We start from the raw sequence: 21014 nt of genomic DNA, 5'->3' as shown, positions 1-21014 counted from the left end.
GTTCCCAATTAAAGTACATCAATTTTAAAATACATTAAAGCAATAGCAAAGAAAATAAAGAAATGCCATAGAAGTCTCTTTTCATGTTTACATGTAGAGATACACTTCTTCCTAAGGATCTATAAGGAAAGATGTGGATTTTAATTCTAAAATCATAGTTTTCAGATGTACCTAAAATTTAAGCAGCAAAAATTTTATTAATCATTAAACTCAAGCAAATTCCAATCACAGAAGCAGAACGAATTAAAGCATGTTTTAATTGAATATGCTTCCTAGGTTTCTCCTGGCAAACCTGTTGTTTCGTGATCCACTTGAAGAAATGAAGATACATGAAAAAACAGTCATTGCCCAAGATTGCCTTCCATTTTATAAATGCTCGAATTATGCTGAAACAATCTGAATAGAAATGGTGCTTTTTTATGCATCTGCTTGGAGGACAGAAACCCCCAAAACTTTCCTATTCACCTGTTGAATCCACAACTTGCTGTTGAGCTCCAAATCCACATCAGGAAGCTCAGGCACAAACTGAGAGTTGGCTTCTCCCTAGTAATCTAGGCAGGTGCTTAGTGAGCCTCAGATGCATTTTCATACCACCCTCTGCTGATTGCTGCTTTGGCAAAATAAAGATTAGCCACCAGTCTACCAAGCGCTTGGTATGTCAGCATTCTCCATCATATTCTGAGACATGAGTATGTGGGAGACATGACTCTGTAATTAGGAGCTTAGTGTTTCAGGGAGACCACATTAAATCTATTGAGAAGTGAATTAGCAATATATGAGAGCATGTAATTTCATGTCAAAGCAGGCGCTATGAACTTTGTTACATTAGTATGGTAAGGCAGCTGGGAAAGGCAGACTGGAAAATACAGCTGTTAAGCTAAGTTCTGAGAAAAGAGCAACTGCACCTTCCGCCTTCCACGTGCAGGACTCTCCTCAGCACATCTTCCCCATGCTTTCCCATTGCTCATTTTCCTTCAGTGGAAAGGAGGAAAAGAGCAAAGTCCACATGCTGAAGCAAAGGGACTGGTTGACTTAGAAAGGTGGACAAATAGGTGGGCCCAGGATAATATTGGTGAGAATGCTGCTTTTTGTCCCTTTAGTTACAGAGCTCTTGAGCTTCTGGCCATAAGCACAGACTTGGGAGCCAGCTGATTGGGAATTTAAGTCCCAACTTCACCTTTTATGAGCTCTGTGATCCTGGACACTCCACCTCTTACTATTCAGTTTTCTCATCTGGGAAAAGCAGGTAACAGGACTTAAATCTTAGGATTCAGAAGCGTTAAAGGATTAACTCACGTTAAGGTAAGTGAAACAAGGGAGAGGCAACTGTGCAGACAAGGAATAAAAGGAAATTGACAGAACCAGAATTTCAATTTGAATCATTCAGGGTGTCTGCCAACTTTATATTCCAGGCCTTGGTCCCAAAAATGGAGATTCATTAGTTATGGGACCCAAGATGCTGTTTTATAAAAAGAAACTTACAAAAAGTCACAAAAATAACACAGTGTTTCTGTATGCCCTTACCAGTTCCCCACTAATGTGAACATCTTGTATTGACATGGTACATTTGTAAAAACTAAAGTCAGTATTGGCACATGACTCCTAACTCCAGACTTCATCAGATTTTCCACTCATGCTCTTTATCTGTCCCAGGATCAAATCCAGGATGCCACACTGCATTTAGAGAAGCTGCATTTTTCACAAGGTCTTCTAGCTGATGAGAGGGAGGTGGGTGGGGATCACATCTTCAAAAACACTGGGACATTTAGAGGCCCGAACCAAAACTGCTGCATTCCCAAGTTGGGGAGGTGAACTGCAATTCTGAAGAGGAGAATTGGTGGAGGAGATGAATATAGCAGACTGATTTTAGAATTAAAGATGGAATCCTCTCCATTAGAGGAGAGGGAGTTACTTTCAGAACAAGGCATAAATGCCAGGGAAAATAGGTTTTGGAAGGAAGGGGTACAACCTCATCCTCAGGCTAGATTGAGAATACATAACTAAGGCTGCGAGTAGGTCAGAATCAGCAAGTGCAGTCAATTGGGAACAGGTGTTTCAGAGAACACACACACAGGGCTCACATAAAGGAAATTACAAGGGGTCAGTTAGCCTGCAAGCTATATACAACCTGCATGTTCTGGAACCTGGTGCTAATGCTTTGGCAGTGGGTCACAATGAAAAACATCAAGCACTGCCAGTACAAAGTAGCAGAAAGGATAAGGGTGAGGCTGGGAAGATATTGTTTAAGGAGCGTTCTGAGGGTCTTGGGTGAAGCAGGGGCTGGAAAGGGAGGTGGATAAAGCACTTGAAGCTCTGTGATCAGTTGTCACACTGAGGAGACACAGAGTCCCCAGCTCAGGTGACAGGTAAAGGTTTGTAGAGTTGAGAAGGTGAGGATAAAGCAATATATATTTTTAAGAAGCCAGCAGCCTCTTTTTGGAATCCGTGGAGGTTTTTTGAAGGAGATACCACCCGTATTTTACTAAAGACCTTAGGTTCTAGGCCTATCACTGAGTTTTCCTAATCACAGTCCAATTGCTCAGCTTCCTTACAGCAGTTATAAGAGTCACCTAACCTGTTCCTTCTTAAAGAATGTTAACCATTTTTCACTGGACTCAAGATTCTTATAATGTCTATACCACCTTTCTTTCCCACTTAGTTGTTCTTTACCCTAGAAATCCTAAGCCACAAACTGATATTCTTTAAATTTCACATTAAGTACATGTTCTGTCACTTATCAAATGTGTTTGAAAAAGTTCAACAGAAATTGCTGGAGAGGATGTGGAGAAACAGGAATGCTGTTACACTGTTGGTGGGAGTTCAACCATTGTGGAAGGCAGGGTGGCAATTCCTCAAGGATCTAGAAATAGAAATTCCATTTGACCCATCAATCCCATATACCCAAAGGATTATAAATCATTCTGTTATAAAGACACATGCACATGTACGTTCATTGTGGCACTGTTTACAATAGCGAAGACTTGGAACCAACCCAAATGCCCATCAATGATAGACTGGATAAAGAAAATGTGGCACATATATATCATGGAATACTACGGAGCCATAAAAAAGGGGGAGTTGTGTCCTTTGCAGGGACACGGATGAAGCTGGAAACCATCATTCTCAGCAAACTGACACAAGAACAGAAAACCAAACACCACATATTCTCACTCGTAAATGAGTATTGAACAATGAGAACACATGGATACAGGGAGGGGAACACACACTGGGGTCTGTTGGGGGGTCAGGAGCTAGCAGAAGGACAGCAGGGGGTAGGGAGATTGGGGAGGGATAACATTAGGAGAAATACCTAATGAAGGTGATGGGGGAGGGATGGATGCAGCAAACCACTGTTGCATGTGTATACCTATGTAACAATCCTACAAGTTCTGCACAGAACTTAAAGTACAATAAAAACAGAGAGAAAGAAAAAAGAAAAAGAAAGAAAAAAAGAAAGAAAGGAGGGAGGGAGGGAAGGAAGGAAAGAAAAAGAAAGAGAAAGAAAGAAAGAAAAAGAAAAGAAAGAAGAAAGAAGGAAATTGCCTTAGCAAACTGTGTCCTAGGAGACAGGCTTCACTCAAGGCCTCCTAGATATTTTGCTTTGCTCGCTGGCACGATGTTGGGCCCAAGAAGGTAAGTAAGTGTCTGACCATTAAACTTAAGGTCATTTAATCATTAACTTGATAGATTCTGGGTGTTTTCTACAAATTTGCACAGAAACTGGGAGATTTCTCTGCCAGCTGTCAAAGGATTTTCCAAGTAGTTCCATACTCAAGGATGCTGTGTGGTGGAAAAATGAAGCCACAGAAATCTTAAATGTGTTAGGAAAAGGGCTGAGTGATGAAAGATACTAGCAAATCTGCACACTGCAGCAAAGTGTTTCCAGAAACACTGCATAACCTAACTACAGAATCAAGAGTAATTTGGGTTTTGGTTAAAATTGGCTTTGGCATGTTTTTTTTAAGACCAAGGAATAGTGTATTTAGAAATGTGGGAAAACTACATCAAAAAATTGAACCTTGAGTTGTAATAAAATCAGACTTAGTGTTGCTGGATTTCAGGAATGTATGGGCATTAGGTTACATTAAGAGAACATATGTGAATAAAACACCAGGATAAAATTTCTCTAGAAACTTTGAGCTTTAACATTACATAGTTAATCTCAGAATAAACTATATAGAACTGCCAATAGGCAACAGCTTTTATGCTACAAAAATGGACATTTCATTTGCTTCAAATACATATTTCAGATCTTTGTCTTTTCTTTGTAATGAGGATGTAAATGTTTTAGTTCACACTAAATCATAGTTAAAATTTCACTGGTGTCTGTATTACAAATGTTAATATAATCGTAAAAATGAAAGTAAATTTGAGCTTTGGTAGTCAATCTTTTTCATAGTCTTATGTTAGAGAACTATCTTTCCCAGGTATCAAACTCTATGAAAACTGCCATAGTTATCACCTACTACCAACCTAGTTTCCATGCCCCATAACAGTTGTCAGAGAACCTACTGACTTTCAGTGACACTTACATTCTTATTCTAATTTGACCCAATTTCTCATTTATCAAAATAACTCTATTGCCTTCTGGAATTCAAGCCAAAGGAAAGAACGATGTTACAGGTCCCTATTCTACTGACTATTTTTGTAACCTAGGCTGGAGTGCAGGCATGATCATGCCTCACTGCAACCTCTGCTTCCCAGGCTCGAGTGATTCCTGTGCCTCAGTCTCCCAAGGAGCTAGGACTGTAGGCAACTGCCACCATGCTGAGCTAATTTTTGTGTTTTTAGTAGAGAAGAGGTTTTGCCATGTTGGCCAGGCTGGTCTTGAACTGCTGGGTTCAAATGATCTGCCTGCTTCAGCCTCTCAAAGTGCTGGGATTACAGGCATGAGCCACTGCACCCAGCCCTTACTCTTGAAGTCAAGGATTTATGTCCAGTGTCCCTTTGCCAAACTGGTTTTTTAAACATTTGACCACTCATATATGTCACAACTTGTAGTTAATGTCATATTAATGAGGTGCAAACCATCTTATAAATAAGGATTCATCATTGACTTTTTCTTCTAAGTTACATCAGATCATTGATTCTAGTCTGCAGTTTATCAAGATGTTGAAGATTTTACCTTAATTCTAAGGAATTTTTATAAAATGAAAAATTTAAAGTGAATAAAAATATACCAATATTATCAGGATTTAGTGAGAATCACTGAAACTGAGTGGCCAGATTCTTAGTTCTTAAAAAAAAACACAGTAATTTATTTTTAACTAAAATGTAAGCTTAAGTCATCCTCTGTATAGAAACTTTAATTCTACTTTCTGTACTTACATTTTTTTTCCTGTTAACTGTTTGAAAACCTCCAACACTCTTCTAATTCTATGGTATTCCTGGAAATCCTTTCTTTTTGGTACTTTTAGTTTTATATTCTAATGTGTTTTTCCTCTCAGACACAATAATCAACTATTCAAAGATGCCATCTAGTGCACTATACTACTAAGTATTGTGGCCAGAGAGTGATTTTAAGTGTAATAAATTATCTTAAAACTGAAGAGCTTAAGCAAACAAAAACAAATATATCTTAAATACAGGCATAAATTAAACCAACTTGTGAATAGTCAAGGCAACTTACAAAAATGCTTTAAGACATATCAAGTAGGAGTAGGAAGGAAGAGCCCTTCAATCCCTGACAATGCTGCATCTGTTCCTATTGGCTTTAGGAGTTGTTAGAGTCCCACGCTGTTTTTCTTTTCAGAAAAAGTCTCCCTCTGTCGCCAGGCTGGAATGAAGTGGCATGATTTCAAATCACTGCAACCTCCACCTTCCTGGTTTAAGCGATTCTCCTGCCTCAGCCTCCTGAGTAGCTAGGACTACAGGCACATGCCATCACACCCAGCTAATTTTTGGATTTTTAGTAGAGACAGGGTTTTACCATGCTGGCCAGGATAGTCTTGATTTCTTGACCTTGTGATCTGCCCATCTCAGCCTCCCAAAGTGCTGGGATTACAGGCTTGAGCCACCATGCCCAGCTGAGTCCCATGTTTTAATAGTAATACTGCATTGATTCCAAATGCATGTGCAGCAATATTGGGAGAAAAAATATGAAAAAAACAGAAAAGTTATCTCTAAAATTTAAAAAGCTTTTATTGTTTTAAAAGCCTTACATAATTCGCAGCTATCAGCCCACACACTAAGGAAGTCTCTGTGCACAGGCAGAAGGAGCCTTCACTTTGAAGTGGTGTCTATAACTGTGTTTACATTAAAAAGGACAGAAGAGTGTAAGAGTGTGTTATTGCCCTGACAAGATCTTAGTTGTCCTTGAGTTAACTTGAATTGAGGTGTTTCTTCTTTTGAAAATATTAAGTTTTCTAGTTCTGTAGCAGGAGAGGTGGTATTTTCCTGTCTTTTTTGATGAGGGGTTCAGATGTTACATTACCCCTCATTTCTTCCTTCAGGAGAGGATGGCCTTAGCGCGCTGAAGATTAATTAAATCATCAGCACTCAAAGACCTGTTCTTGGCAGCACTATATACGTCTCCGTCTTTTCCCATCCTTGAAAAAGCCTAAGAATGTCAAACAGAAAAGAGGTACAATTTTAAAAAGGGTTCCATCTTTTTAACAATCACCACTGATAAGCCACACATGCAGCCTTCTTTAGATAGTTCAGTTACAGCTACTTAGGCTGAGGTTTACACTGCCAACTTCTGTCAACTCGCTAAGGTAATCTCAGGGCTAGAATTAGATTGTTGGAGCAAAGGGGGCTTGTTTTATTAAGTTACTTAAAGATTAAGTTCCCAAAGATGTCACAGTATTGTGACAGGCTTCTAACAGCAGTATCATCTGTTACCTGTGCACTTGTTCCTTAAATGTAATGAACACAAACTTTTGCAAAAAGTTAAGTTTACTAATCTATTCAAATTCTACCCAATCTGTAGTAATTATATACTCAAAGCAAATTTTAATGAGGCAGGCATGTGCTGGATTGTATTGGAATGTCAATGAAGTCTAATGACTAAAGCATCAAAAGGCACTACTTCACTTGCACATTAATTATGATAAAAAAAGGATCACTTAAAAATACTTCCAGGGTACTACAGAGCATGCCTATTTTAAATGTTCAACCTTGTCAGCTGTAATTTTACTGTGTACTTACCAAGTCACAAACCATAAATAGTACTTTGTCCCATGAAAGTTATAAACATTATTATTTCCTGTGAAATCCCATGTACTTCCTGCATCTAGTACTTGAGACACGCAAACCTCATACAGTCTAAGTGCAAGTCTCTTGGCTTAGGCACTAATGCTTTGTCTAACGAACCCATGGGACTGACTGCACTGTAGTATACACAGTAGAAAATGCCATAAATTTGCAAACTGCGTAATAAAAAAGTCAAGAGTGGTAAGTGCATTATGTATGTGGACATCGTTAGGAATACAATGGCAAGAAATCATTTCTGTATGATTATCTGAAAGGGCAAAGGTTCAAAAGCAAAACATTGAGAATGAATTAAATTTGATTAAAACATATATATTTTTTTCAGATGGAGTCTCATTCTGTTGCTCAGGCTGGAGTGCAGTAGCGTGGCCTTGGCTTACTGCAACCTCTACCTCCCAGATTCAAGTGATTGTCCTGCCTCAGTCACCCAAGTAGCTGGGACTACAGGCGTGCACCACCATGCCCATCTAATTTTTGTATTTTTAGTAGATACAGGGTTACACCATATTGGCCAGACTGGTCTCGAACTTGTGACTTCATGATCCACCTGCCTTGGCCTCCTGAAGTGCTGGGATTACAGGCATGAGCCACCATGCCTGGCCTAAAATATTATTAATTATGGTCATAAAAGAGATAATATCTACAATTTTCAAATAACGTGGATCCTTATAAAACCATAAAAGACAGGAAATTGAATGTCAAAAGGATAGTAAGCTCTTCAGTGTATTAGTTAATTTTGAAAATTTCCGGTTTTTTTACTTTATCTTTTTTATTTCATTCCTGCTACTCAGGCTAAACTGCAATAGCGCAATCTCAGCTCACCGGAACTTCCACCTCTAGGGTTCAAGCAATTCTCTGGCCTCAGCCTCCTGAGCAACTGGGCTTACAGGCATGTGTCACCACACCCAGCTAATTTTGTATTTTTAGTAGAGACAGTATTTCTTCATGTTGGTCAGCCTAGTCTCGAACTTCCGACCTCAGGTGATCCACCCGCCTCATCCTCCCAAAGTGCTGGGATTACATGTGTGAGCCACTGCACTGGGCTGAAACTTTCCATTTTTCTAATCACAACTTAATATGACTTAGTCACAGATGCTGAAACTGCTGGCTGCAAATCCACTTAGTAACTTCATAGTCTTACCTCCAGCTTCCATGCTCTTTCTTTGTCAAGAAGATAAACAGGCAAACATAGGCCATGGTCATGTGCCAAAGTGCGAAGATCAAAGTAGTATTTTGTGTAAATGCTGCCAGGAACTTTGATATTATAATTAATTAGCTTCAAGAATTGCCTTTCCAACTCATTTCTGGGGAAGGAGAAACACAACAAAACCAGTACAGGACCATGTTAGTTCACTGGGCTATCTTCAAAAACATTATTCTCATGTAAGAAATGTAGTAAAGCCATCCCGTGCTCTAGTTTATTAGAACACATGAAAGAACTCACACTGGACAGAACCCTATCAATTGAAGAAATACAAGAAGCATGCAACCTTCCCAGCTCTCTTTGAAAATAGAAAAAACTTGTATTGGAAAAAAACATGGATATAAAAATGTGTTAATACACTTGATTTTCCTGTGTCATTTCAAAGACATATTCGAATTTAACATGGAGAAAAATGACATAATCTTAGGTAACAGGGTAAAGCCTTCAGCTGCTTCATTTCTTTGAAAACATGAAAAGATTCCATGGAGAAAACCCTTATTACATACAAACATGTGGTAAGGTCTTCAGTTGTTCCAGTTCCACATGAAGATAAAAACTCATTCTGAAATAAAACCTATGAATGTACAGAATGTAGAAATGCCTTCATTTACATGATATTTACTCCAACACCCATGATAACAACTGTAGATAGACCTTATAAATACAAGGACAATGGATTGGAACCCCAGTAGATTATCAAAAGAGAAAAGTTTTCAGTTTTAACAATTTAACATTTATGTGAAAACTTGCCCTAGGGGGAAATCCTCTCAGCATTCCTAAATTGGAAAGCCTGATGCAAATGGATTATGGTATAATCTTCAAAAATGTATATAAGTATTATACTACTTACGTTTCTTAGTGATTCTTTATTTGAAAGGGTCTCTGTACTTACTTCCTATTCTTTTGCAAGAAAGCATTGAGGTTAAAATTTTGTAGATACTCCTTGAACAATACTAAATGAATTTAATAGCCAGTTTAAAAAAAATCAGTTCATAAAATTTTTCTCTATTTATTTAAAAATAGTAACATTCAGCTACTAGAATGGCTCCAAATGCTGTTTTGAAACAAATACAGGCTATGCAGGTGGGTTCCTATGCTAATGTCCAAAGAGGGCACAGCTGTTTGCAGTCCATTCTGCATCCAGCACCCCAAGTTTGAGATGAGGAGAAAGGCGACGGCCTCTTCTGCACTCATGCAGCTGACTTGGAGCTCATTCTTGAGGGTTCCATTGCACAAATCAGACTTCATGCTCACTCCCAAAGCACCGCAATAGTGATCCAATGACAGAAACAATGGATGCCGTTTATTAGCTGTCACTACTACAGGGCAAGAATACTCTTTACATTTCGAATGGTAGAAAGATCAGAGAGAGACATCTTGGCTAGACTAAACCCATTTTGTGAGATGCCTTCTGGTAGGGTGCCAGCCTTACACGTGTTTCTCCTGAGTTTGGTTAGAAATGAAACTCCAAGGTGTTTGGCATCGGCCACCCCTGGCCAGAACAGACTGTGGGGATGAGTTAAATGCACTGAGAAGAGAACAGGCTGGGAGCAGGCCTCTGCCACATGATTATTTAGCTGTCCTGAACAAAAAAAAATATTTTTGAGACAGAGTCTTGCTTTGTCACCCAGGCTAAAGTACAGTGGCATGATCCTACCTCACAGCAAAGTCAACCTCCCAGGCTCAAGTGACCCATCCACCTAAGCCTTTCAAGTAGCTGGGACTACAGGCTCATGCCACATAGCTGGGCTATTTTTTAAAAATTCTTTTTGTAGAGAGAGTATCTCACTTTTTGCCCAGGCTGGTAAAACTCCTGTGATCAAGTGATACTCCTACCTTGGCCTCCCAAAGTGCTGTATTATAGACATGAGCCACTGTCTCCAGCACTTTGTCAAATGTTTAAATAAATATAAAACTAGAGTAACTGTACCACTTTCACAGTAATCTCTGTAAAAACTTAATTGTATAAAAACAATACCTCAACAACATATTTGTGTTTCTTGGTTTTAAAGTTTTGGGTTTTATCCACTGGCTAAGTCAACGAATGCTTGATGTTTTTCAGTATGGAAAGCAGTTAGGATATAAGCAGATATGTGGGTTTCTCATTTGTTTAACTGAAAACCCAGCTGAAACTACTTCCAACATTAATTTCCTATTCATATAGCCATAAGGATATAGGAATGTAAATCAGATAATGTTTTAATAATCAGTTAATCAGTAATTTATTTTAGGAATATATGCACTTCATAACCTTTTATGTTTTTCCATAAACATAAACATATTCTAACTATGCCTACAGGATATGTATCTCCCTATTTTTTTTTTTAATGGTTGAATAGCATACCCTTTACAGGCACAGCAAATTTTCTGAATAGAAGCTGCTCAGTTTAACTTACGTGTGTGTGTGTGTGTGTGTGTGTGTGTGTGTGTATGTGTGTGTGTGTAAAATCCTCATAGCTTAGTTCCCACCTATAAGTGAGAACTCATGATACTTGGTTTTCCATTCCTGAGTTACTTCACTTACAATAATAGCCTCCAGCTCCATTCAAGTTGCTGTCAAGGCCATTATTTCATTCTGTGTTATGGCTCGGCAGTATTCCATGGTGTACATATTCCACATTTTCTTTATCTACCAATTAATTGATGGACATTGAGGCTGGTTCCATATTTTTGCAATTGCAAATTGTGCTGCTATCAACATGCATGTGCATGTGTCTTTTTCACATGACTTCCTTTCCTTTGGGTAGATACCCAGTGTGAGATTGCTGGATTGAATGGCAGTACTGTTTTCCATAGAGCTTATACTAGTTTACATCCCCATCAGCAGTGTAAGTGTTCTCTTTTCACCAAATCCATATCAACATGTATGATTTTTTGATTTTTTTTCATGCCCATTCTTGCAGGAATAAGGTGGTATCACACTGTGGTTTTCATTTGCATTTCCCTGATAATTAGTGATGTTTCTGAAGGAAAATACATTCTAACATGACAAACAGATGTTGGAAAATTTGAAGAAAAATCTGATAGACACTAATTATTAAATGGTTCAATTTACAGTCAGAAAGAGACGATTATAAATAATCAACAGCAGAGGGACAAGATAAATGTCCATTAAACACTTTGTTGTAATGTTTTTCAATTTCCAAAGATCACAAACATAGCTCCTGCTCAGAACATAGCTCCTGGTGCTACTGTGTTCACAAACACCATTGTGTAGAACTGGAGCTGGCCTCTTGTCACCACTGCTTCTGGAGCTCACATCCATGGAAACGTGCACATTTCCCTGCGTATTCTCCGACCTTGTAACTAGAACTAGAGCCCCACCAGATTAGCTGCAGGTTTTGAGAACAATTTGGCTGCCATTATAATGGAACTATATGTTCAGAATGACAAATTTTGCTCCCTTCAAGAAACCAGTTTAAAGACTGTTAACAGTAGAGATTAAAGACATTTTAGCTTCTGCAACTTTCAAAGTACTTCTATTTGTATCAAATTCATTTTCTGTTACATCCTTTGCTAAAATGGCTACTAGCAATATCACCATGACAACACAGTTTCCACTATTAGCAAAGTGGTAATTTAGCAGCCCTTTTCAAAAGCAATCAACCATCACTAGTCAGTTTCTTTTTAGTCATAAGAATCCTCAATTCAGCTATAAATATACAGTGTGGTAATTCTGAATGAAAATCTTTAAAAAGGTTTTTGGGGGTATATTATAGGTGTATATATTTATGTGGCATATAAAATATTTTGATACAGGCCTACAATGTGTAATAATTTCATCAGGGTAAATGAAGTATCCATCATATCTCAAGCATCTATCCTTAAAACAAACAATTATACTCTTTTAGTTACTGTAAAATGTACAATTAAATAATTCTTGACTGTTGTCACCCTGTTGTGCTATCAAATACTAGATCTTATTTATTCTTTCTAACACTTATGTGTGCACCTGTTAACCATTACCCCTTACTCCTCATCCCCCATACTACTTTTACCAGCCTTTGCTTAACAGTTCTCCTACTCTGTATCTTCATGAGTTAAATTGTTTCAATTTTTAGCTCCCGCAAATAAATGAGAATATGTGACTTTTGTCTTTCTGTGTTTGGCTTTTTTCACTCAACATTTCCATCCACATTGTTGCAGATAACAGGATCTCATTCTCCTTTATGGTTGAATAGTGCTCCACTGTGTATATGTACCATTTTCTTTAGCCACTGATCTGTTGAACACCCGGAATGCTTCCAAATCTTGGCTGTTGTGAATAGTGCTGCAACACACGAGTGCAGGTATCTCTAATATGGAGTGTGTGTGTGTATAAAATCCTCATAGCTTAATTCCCACCTATAAGTAAGAACTTCTTTTTGTGTATATACCCAGCAGGAGGACTGCTGGATCATATGGTAGCTCTGTTTTTAGTCTGAGGACCTCCAAACTGTTCTCGATAGTGGTTATACTTAAATGACATTCCCACTAACAGTGTACAAGGTTTATCTTTACTCTATGTCCTTGCCAGCATTTGTTATTCAATGTCTTTTAAATAGAAGCTATTTTAAGTGGCGTGAGATGATCTCTAATTGTAATTTCGATTTGCATTTCTCTGAATATCAATGATACTGACGCTGGGTATCTTTTCATATACCTATCTGTTATTTGTATTCCCTTCTTAGTTTTGAAACAGGGTCTCACTTTATCACTCAAGTTGGAGTGCAGTGGCACAATTGCAGCTCACTCCAGCTTTGACCTCCCAGGCTCAGGTAATTTTCACACCTAAACTTCCCAAATAACTGAAACTGCAAGCACGTGTCACAATGCCTGGCTAATGTGTCCTCTTTTAAGAAATATCTATTCAGATATTTTGCCCATTTTAAAATTCAGATTATGAGTTTTTTTTTTCCTATGGAGTTATCTGAGCTCCTTAAAATATTCTGTAATTAATCCCTTGTCAGATAGTTTTCAAATACCACTCAAATGTCAGATAGTTTTTAACCCACTCTGTGGGTTGTCTCCTCACTTTGTTGATTGTTTCCTTTGCTGTGCAGCTTTTTAACGTGATGTGACCTAAGCTGTCCATTTTTGCTTTGGCTGCCTGTGCTTATAAAATATTCAAGAAACATTTGCTGAGTCCAGTATCCCAGAGAGTTTTCCCACTGTTTTATTTGTTTCATATTTTAAGTCTTAGATTTAAATTAAGAAAAATTAATTATAAAAATAGAGACAGAATCTCACTGCATTGCCCAGGCTGGTATCAAACTAGTGGGCTTAAGAGATTCTTCTATCTCAGCCTCCCAAAGTGCTGGGATTACAGTCATGAGCCACTGCGCCCAGCTGAAATTTAAATCTTCAATCCATTTTGATTTGATTTTTGTGAGAAATAGAGGCCTAGTTTCGTCTGCATATGGATATCCAGTTTTCTCAGCACCACTTAATAACTGTCATTTCCCCATTGTATATGCTTGGCACCTTTGTTGAAAATAAGTTCACTGCAGACGTACGGATTGCTTTCTAGGTTTTCTACTTCCATTACACTGGCTTATGTGTCTGTTCTTATGCCAATGTCATGATGTTCTGGTTACTGTAGCTGTAAGGTATAATTTGAAATCAGATAATGTGATTCCTCAAGGTTTGTTTGTTTTTGCTCAGGATAGCTTTGGATATTCTGAGGCTTTTTTAGTTGCCTATAAATTTTAGGATTCCTTTTTCATTTCTATTTCTGTGAAGAATGTCATTGTTTTTGCAGACTTGTGGAGGTACCACATTGGTGGTCTCAGATAAGACCTGGAAGAATTCTCTGCATTAGCAGACGGCTCCCTTCTTTCCTTACTTTCCCACAAACGAAGTCTGTCTCTCTGTGCCAGGCTGCCTGGAGCTGGAAGAGGAGCCATACAAGCACCCCTGTGGCCACGACCTCTGGAACAGCACTAAGTCTGTCCAGACGGCACTAGGTCTTAAGTCAGCACAGCATTGTGACTGCACAAGGCCCACTGTAACATCTACCTGATGCCACCTATGTCACTCAAGGCCCCGGGGCTCTACAATTAGCAGGTAGTGAAGCCAGCCAGGCTTCCGTCCTTCCCTTAAGTGCAGTAAGTTCCCCTGGTCCCTATGTGATAACCTGATTTTTGTTGGCTTAAATTGACTCTCTCTTTCTTAGCTGAGAGCTGTTCAGGCTTTATGTTAGCTGCTTGAGCCAGACAGACTCCACCTTAGTGTCTTCATTTTAGTTATTCCCCGCATTAAGTATGTAAATGCAGTATGTAGCTGGGGCAGGATGACACCGGGCACATCCCGGAGTGCATTTGCTGATAAGAGGCTGAGTTAAGCAGTTCCAGCAGAGCCTGGGAATGCAGGTGCTGTCGAGTACCCAAAGCCCCCATATGTATAAACTGGATGTCTTTTTATGACAGCTCTAGCCCTTGCACCTGGTAATGTTTTATTTCTCATGTACCAGCTTATCTTTTAACTTTTTTGCTTACTCTGCTTCTGTGAAAAAATTGCTTCAGCTAGGTTCCCCCCTCCCTTTTCAAACTAGGCTATAAGAAACCCCTTAACTCTTTCTCCTGGGCCGAGAGAATTTTGGGTGCTAGCCACCTCTCGGTCACTGGCTAAAATAAAGGACTCATAATTCAACCTCAGAGTGTGGCTCATTCCTTGACTCACTTGGGTATAACACCTGGATGGGTTCCAAGGTGCTGCCTGGGAGCCTGGGCTGCAGTCCTAAACCTTAGACATCTACCTGGTGTTCTGTTCTACCATGGCTGAGCTGGCACTGAATCCACCAGGCAAATCCCTTCCCGCTCTTCCCTCCTTTTTCCCTAGGCAGCGTAGTCGGTCCCCACACACATCATTGCAGTCCCTTGGGGATTAGTGCCAGGTCACCTCGGGTGTTCACTTAATACCCCAAGGGCTCTCAGTCAGCTTGTGAGTGCTGCCTGCCCTGGAACTCATTCTTCAGGGCTGTGGGCTCCCCTCTGGCCCAGGGTAGGTCCAGAGATGCCATCCAAGAGCCAAGGCCTGAATCGTGGGCTCCCACAGCTCACCTGGTGCTCTTCTCACTGTAGCTGAGCTGGTATCTAAGCTTAAGAAAACTCCTCTTTACTTTTCCCTCAGCATTTATCAAGCAGAGGGAGTCTCTCCTTGTAGCCACCACAGCTGAGAATGTGCTGGGTCACACCTGAAGCCAGCACATCTCTGTCTCACTCCAGGCCCATGTCATGTACCACCTAGTCACCACTGAAGATTCTTAAGGGCCCAAGGGCTCTTTCATCAGAAAGTGATGAATCCTGCCATTACTGAGTCCTAGCAGGCTCCCTGCTGACCCAGAGTTTGTCTAGAGATGCTATCCCAAAGCTGGGACCTGAAATGGGGGTTTTGTGACTCTGACCAGTGCCCTCTCCTGCTGTGGCTGAGCCAGGATCCGAGTTGCAAGACAAAGTCCTCTTTCCTCTCCTCAAGCGGAAGAAACAGGTCTTTGTCAGAGCTGCGAGCTGCACTGTCAAGGGTTGAAGGAGGGGTGGGCAAATACTCCCTAGCTGCCCCAGCTGCTGTCTCCCTGGGTCACATGCCCCCAGACACACTGGTTCCAAGTGCAGCACGGCACTCGGACTTGCCTAAGAGTTGCAGTCCCTGTGACCTAGACAGGCTTTCAGGTTTATTAAGGACCCCAGAGTATTTTATCCCACAGCAGCCAGGCTTTCACAACTCAAGTTCCATCCACTGGGATGAACAACTCCCCTATGGCTGGGACTAGTCTAAATGTTTTTTCTGTGGGTGGGCATTGGGTGAGTTCAGCCTTGTTTTGCTTTCTGCTACGACAAGGCAGCACTGGGTTCTGGAAAAGTCCCACAGCTGCTGTGCTCTCCCTGCCCCAAGCATGTAGCCGCTCTCCTTGCCACAGGTTCACAGGGTGGCATCAGCAATTCAAGACTGTCTTTTCTATACTGTTCAGTGCCTCTTTCAGTGATATGAAGTTAAACCCAAGTAGTATGATCACTTACCTGATTTCTAGTTCTTATGGAGGTGCTTTTTTATTTAGATAGTTGCTAAATTTGTTATTTCTGTGGGGAGCACAATTGGCAGAGACTTCTATTCAGCCATCAGGCTCCACCTCTGCGACTGCATACATTCTGAATGACAGTCTTATCTGGAGTAATAGGCAAATGTGAAAAAAAAAGAAAACCAAAAAGCCAAAACCTCTTGCTGGTGCCTGTCATAATCTTGATCTTCATATGCTGTTAAATGTCATGAAGAGGTGGTTTTTCAGATTTTTCTAAGTGTCGCCCACAAAGCCATTCTCTCTGTCTAGTGGACACTGTGAAAGCCTCTGCTGGAAATGCCTCCCTGGCTCACAGTGACAACCAGCTCCAAGGCCCTTCCCTTTACAGCACTCAGGAGGCCAGAGTGGAAGAAAGACCCATGAAGCTCTTGTTTCAGTGTCATGTTGGTGCCATCTGGTGCCAACCCCATGACTCAGCAAGATTTCTTACACTCTCATGGGTAACTACTCGCCCCCCCCCCCCCTCAAGTGCTGCTGTGGTTGCATGAGTGCCCGGGAACCTCCTGAGTGTGACGAGCATTGGGTGATGCTCCAGCAATGTTTCTCAGACTTCCTAGGGGAACACTGGAACTTCTAACTCATCAGCCCAATGATGCAACACTCTGAAGAGGGAGGGGACAGGGACACAGGGATCTGTGGCCATTCTGTATCTCAAGGTTTCTATAAAACAGATCTTCAGATAAAAGCAGAGATAACACCAGCAAAGGCAAGTACACAATGTGTAAGTCAGGGTGAAGCTATACATTTTCCCCAGTCCACAGGCCCCAGACCTGTCAATGGCCAAACAATTATTTCAAAGGCCAGACATGTGCTCCTTACAAAGAGACTGGAACTTGCAGACAGCTTGTAAAAAGCCATAAGGATATTTACTGTACTATTATTTTCTGGTAGTACACTGGTAAAATGTTTGTCAAAAATATCCACAGAAAAATATTTTTCAATTTATGAGCAGATTATTACAATAGCAATTTACCAAGACCTACCAATGAACAATGAAAATATGAACAGTTGTTCTAAAATGTGATGTTTATGCCCATTTCCATTATCTGTACAATGTAAACTTTTAAAATATTTCTTAAAGTGTTACGTTTATGGGACCAAAAAGTATTGAAAAATGGTTAGAAAGTTCACAAAGACAGCTGGACATACTTGCTCACACCTGTAATCCCAGCACTTTCGGAGGCCAAGGCAGGCGGATCACCTGAGTTTGAGACCAGCCTGGCTAACATGGTTAGACCCTGTCTCTACTAAAAATACAAAAAAATTAGCTGGATGTGGTGGTGGTTGCCTGTAATCCCAGCTACTCGGGAGGTTTAACTGCTTGAATCTGGGAGGCAGGAGAATCACTTGAATCTGGGAGGCAGAGGTTGCAGTGAGCCGAGATCATGCCACTGCACTACAGCCTGGACAAGAGTGAAACTCCATCTTAAAAAAACGAAAGAAAGGAAAGAAAGTTCACAAAAACCATACAAACTCACATGTCTTCAACTGTAACACTGTCAAAGAGCCTGCAGTAGTCCTCATTCAACATAGGTTCATCACTCCAAGCCTTGGAGGCAGTAAGAATGGCTCCCAAGACAATCCTCCTCCAGTTGGTTGGACAAATGTCGACATAAACATAACTTACAAGTCTTTCTATGTAAATCTGCAAAACATAGCAAACACTGGCCTTTTATTTAGCTCCATTTAAGTGCTGTGATAAGAACTCTTATGAATGACTGATTCCTTGTGGTCTTGACCAGAAAGTAAGTGCCTTTTATTCTTATGTTCTACAGAGACTTGACTTGATCAGGCCAGGCAAGCGGCCATATCACAATCATAGGTCAGATACTTCTGCTACCTACTCTGCCCATAGAAATTTACAGCCCAATTTTGGTCACAAGAATGACTATCCATCTCAGCCAAGGGCATCATAAAAAGAGGCAGTGTTGTCACCTTCGCACTCATAAGAGGCAGCACACACACATGCCTAGTGTGGATTAAAGCTGATCAATAAATCCTGAAGTGCCTACCACATATAATATCTCACATCTAGCTGGTAAGCAGATGAGAATTTTACAAGTATGTCAAATTTGAATGTGTAAAACCTATGTGATAGCAAATATTAACCTCCTTATCACAAAAACTCACCCTTCTGGGGCACTAGCTTAAAAAATTGCTGGTCAAGAGAGCCTCCCAGTGGCTGCTGTGCAGAGCAGCATGGCGGACACAAGTCTGCGGGGTTGTAAAACATTCCACATATGCAGTTACTCATTTGGTAAGAAACACACATGTGTAAAGGAGAATCCTTCTCACAGCCCCTCTTTTTCACATCTTCATGATCACTTCATACAAATTTATTATGTCATACATCATCTGCAACTTAAACAATTCTGTTGGTTTTAAAGTGGAAAAAGCTGCCAATCTCTGTATCCATGGGATTCCTCTAAACCTGCTGCCCAGCAGTTTGTGAGACAATTTCATGAATTACTTTACATCTATCAAACACTGGTCCCACAAAGAATTGGGCAAAGTGAACAGCTGAGTAAAGATTAAAAGTGAGCTGTGAGGTGTTGTTACCTCAGAGGGTGCTCTACAGAACAGTATGTCCGTAAGCTACTTGAACTCTTTACATCTTAACAAAGGGATGAAACTTTATTTTTTATCAAAAAAAGGTGAGTTTATTTCTTGTATGCAGGTTATCCGATTGGAAAACGTTGCCAGATCTGAGCTGCCAAACTCAAGTATGTTTTCAAAAACAAATGGCTACTGAACATGACATGTTTTAAAGATTCTGCTCCCTTTCTCCCGAACTGCGCTCTAAAGTATTTCAAGAATGAATCTCCCTCCCTGGGTTCAACTGCATAGGAATCAGAGAGCACTGTAACATGGCAAGGCTTCAACTTCCCATCCCCTTTCCTGCTAAGCCGCTGATCTGCTGACACTCATCCATGCCACATGCCCTTTTGGTGAGTTTGAGAAAAATTCTTTATTCCCACTGATGTCAACTCTTCCCTCAGTGCAGTTGACCCCATCTCACTTTTGCAGAATACTGTTTCCACAGTCACCTTTCTGAAGATTTTCTTACTCTCTACCAAAGATTTCTCCCAAATTGTGTTTCTTTATCCCCTTCCCACTCCTCACTGCTCTCCAACCACGTCCTCTCACTGGTGCACACAACAAACACCATAACCTCATGCCAGTTCATCTTCCATCTCTCCTTCACCTATGCTGCCTGCCCCTGACATGACTCTCCCAAGGTTCCCTTTGCCAATAGACACTTATTTCTGGTGCCTTCACGCTGACAAATTGGACCTCCTCATACATTTCCATTTGCCTAGATGCTGGGGCCAAATACGTGCATTTCACTTCCCCTGCTCCAATCTGTGTGCAATGCCTGTTATGTCTACCTTCCCTGGTAGTCTGCCTGGTTTCATGGTGAACCACAGTCGGTCAATGCTCATCTGTACTACCCTAGAGGTTTCTTAATTCTCTTCTCTGCCTTCACTCTGCCTCCCAGCTATGGCCTACTCTCCCCAAAGCAGCCAGCATAGCCTCTTCATTTAGAGCATGGGACTCCCCTGCCTAAGATGTACCACGGGTTTCCCATCAAACTGGTGCAAAACCTTAACTTCTTCTTACGGCCTGCAAGCCAAAAGGCCCTGTGAGCTATGGCACTGCCCGTGGGGCCTCCTCTCTACTGTTTCCCTCATTCTTCACTCTGACCATGCTGGTCATCTTGCTGCTTGTTCCTCAAACACACATGAAACATGTTTCTGTCTGTCTTGGCAGTCATCCTGCTTCCTGTAATGTCAGCACTCTTTCCCGTCATTCCTTTAGTTGGGTCTATACAAATGTCAGCTCTCTAGAGAGGCTCTTCTTATCACTCTACCTCAAATAGCCCCCAATCACTCTGTGTCCCTTTATCCTGCTTTCTCTTCCTGCTGTTTCATACTACCTAAAAAAATACTTAAGTTCAATCCACCTAGAACACAAGCTCATAAAAAAAAAAGAACTGTGTTCCACCTCTCCTCTCCTCTACTCCAGCACTTAGAAGAGCAGCACAGAGTCAGCATCCAGTGAGTATTCACGAATTAAGCAGCATTCAGCACTGTGACTATAGCCTCTCCTATCTTGAACTCTTTCTCCTTTCATTATCCTCTTCTGCTTTTCCTCTTCCCACTCTAGTAGCCATTCTTCCGGGGGCTTGTCCCTTAAATGATAACAGTCCTTACTGACCTATTTTCTGTCCACTTCATCTGTTTTTGAGAGAGTCTCACTCTGTTGCCCAGGCTGGAGTCCAGTGGCATAAATACAGGTCACTGCAGCCTCCACCTCCTGGGGTCAAGTGATTTTCCTGCCTCAGCCTGCCATGGACCTGAGGCCACAGGCATGTGCTACCATGTCCAGCTAATTTCTTGATTTTTTTTTTTTTTTTTTTTTTTTTTTTTTTTTTTGTAGAAATGGGTCTCGCTTTACTGCCCAGTCTGGTCTTGAACTACCACGGTCGAGCAATTCTTTCAACTTGGCCTCCCAAAATGCTGGGATTACAGGCATAAGATA

At 40.7% G+C, this 21014-nt stretch overlaps 1 protein-coding gene across 1 annotated transcript in view; it reads right to left on the bottom strand.

Moving 5' to 3' along the window:
- Positions 1–6448: 6448 nt before the first annotated feature.
- The window catches only part of LOC101034959 (cyclin-Y-like protein 2), a 34498-nt gene continuing 19932 nt past the window's right edge, over positions 6449–21014 (bottom strand). Inside the window, exons 8-10 of the mRNA XM_003930251.3 lie at positions 17951–18117; positions 8354–8516; positions 6449–6559 (exon numbers count right to left, since the gene is read on the bottom strand). Coding sequence (XP_003930300.1) covers positions 6449–6559; positions 8354–8516; positions 17951–18117 — 441 coding nt within the window. The remainder of the gene's footprint in view (positions 6560–8353; positions 8517–17950; positions 18118–21014) is intronic.

Source organism: Saimiri boliviensis, chromosome 12 (genome assembly GCF_048565385.1).
Source record: "Saimiri boliviensis isolate mSaiBol1 chromosome 12, mSaiBol1.pri, whole genome shotgun sequence".
NCBI classification, from domain to species: Eukaryota; Metazoa; Chordata; class Mammalia; order Primates; family Cebidae; genus Saimiri; species Saimiri boliviensis.
The sequence above is the reverse complement of the archived record's forward strand: the minus strand, read 5'-3'. Positions and strand labels throughout refer to the sequence as shown.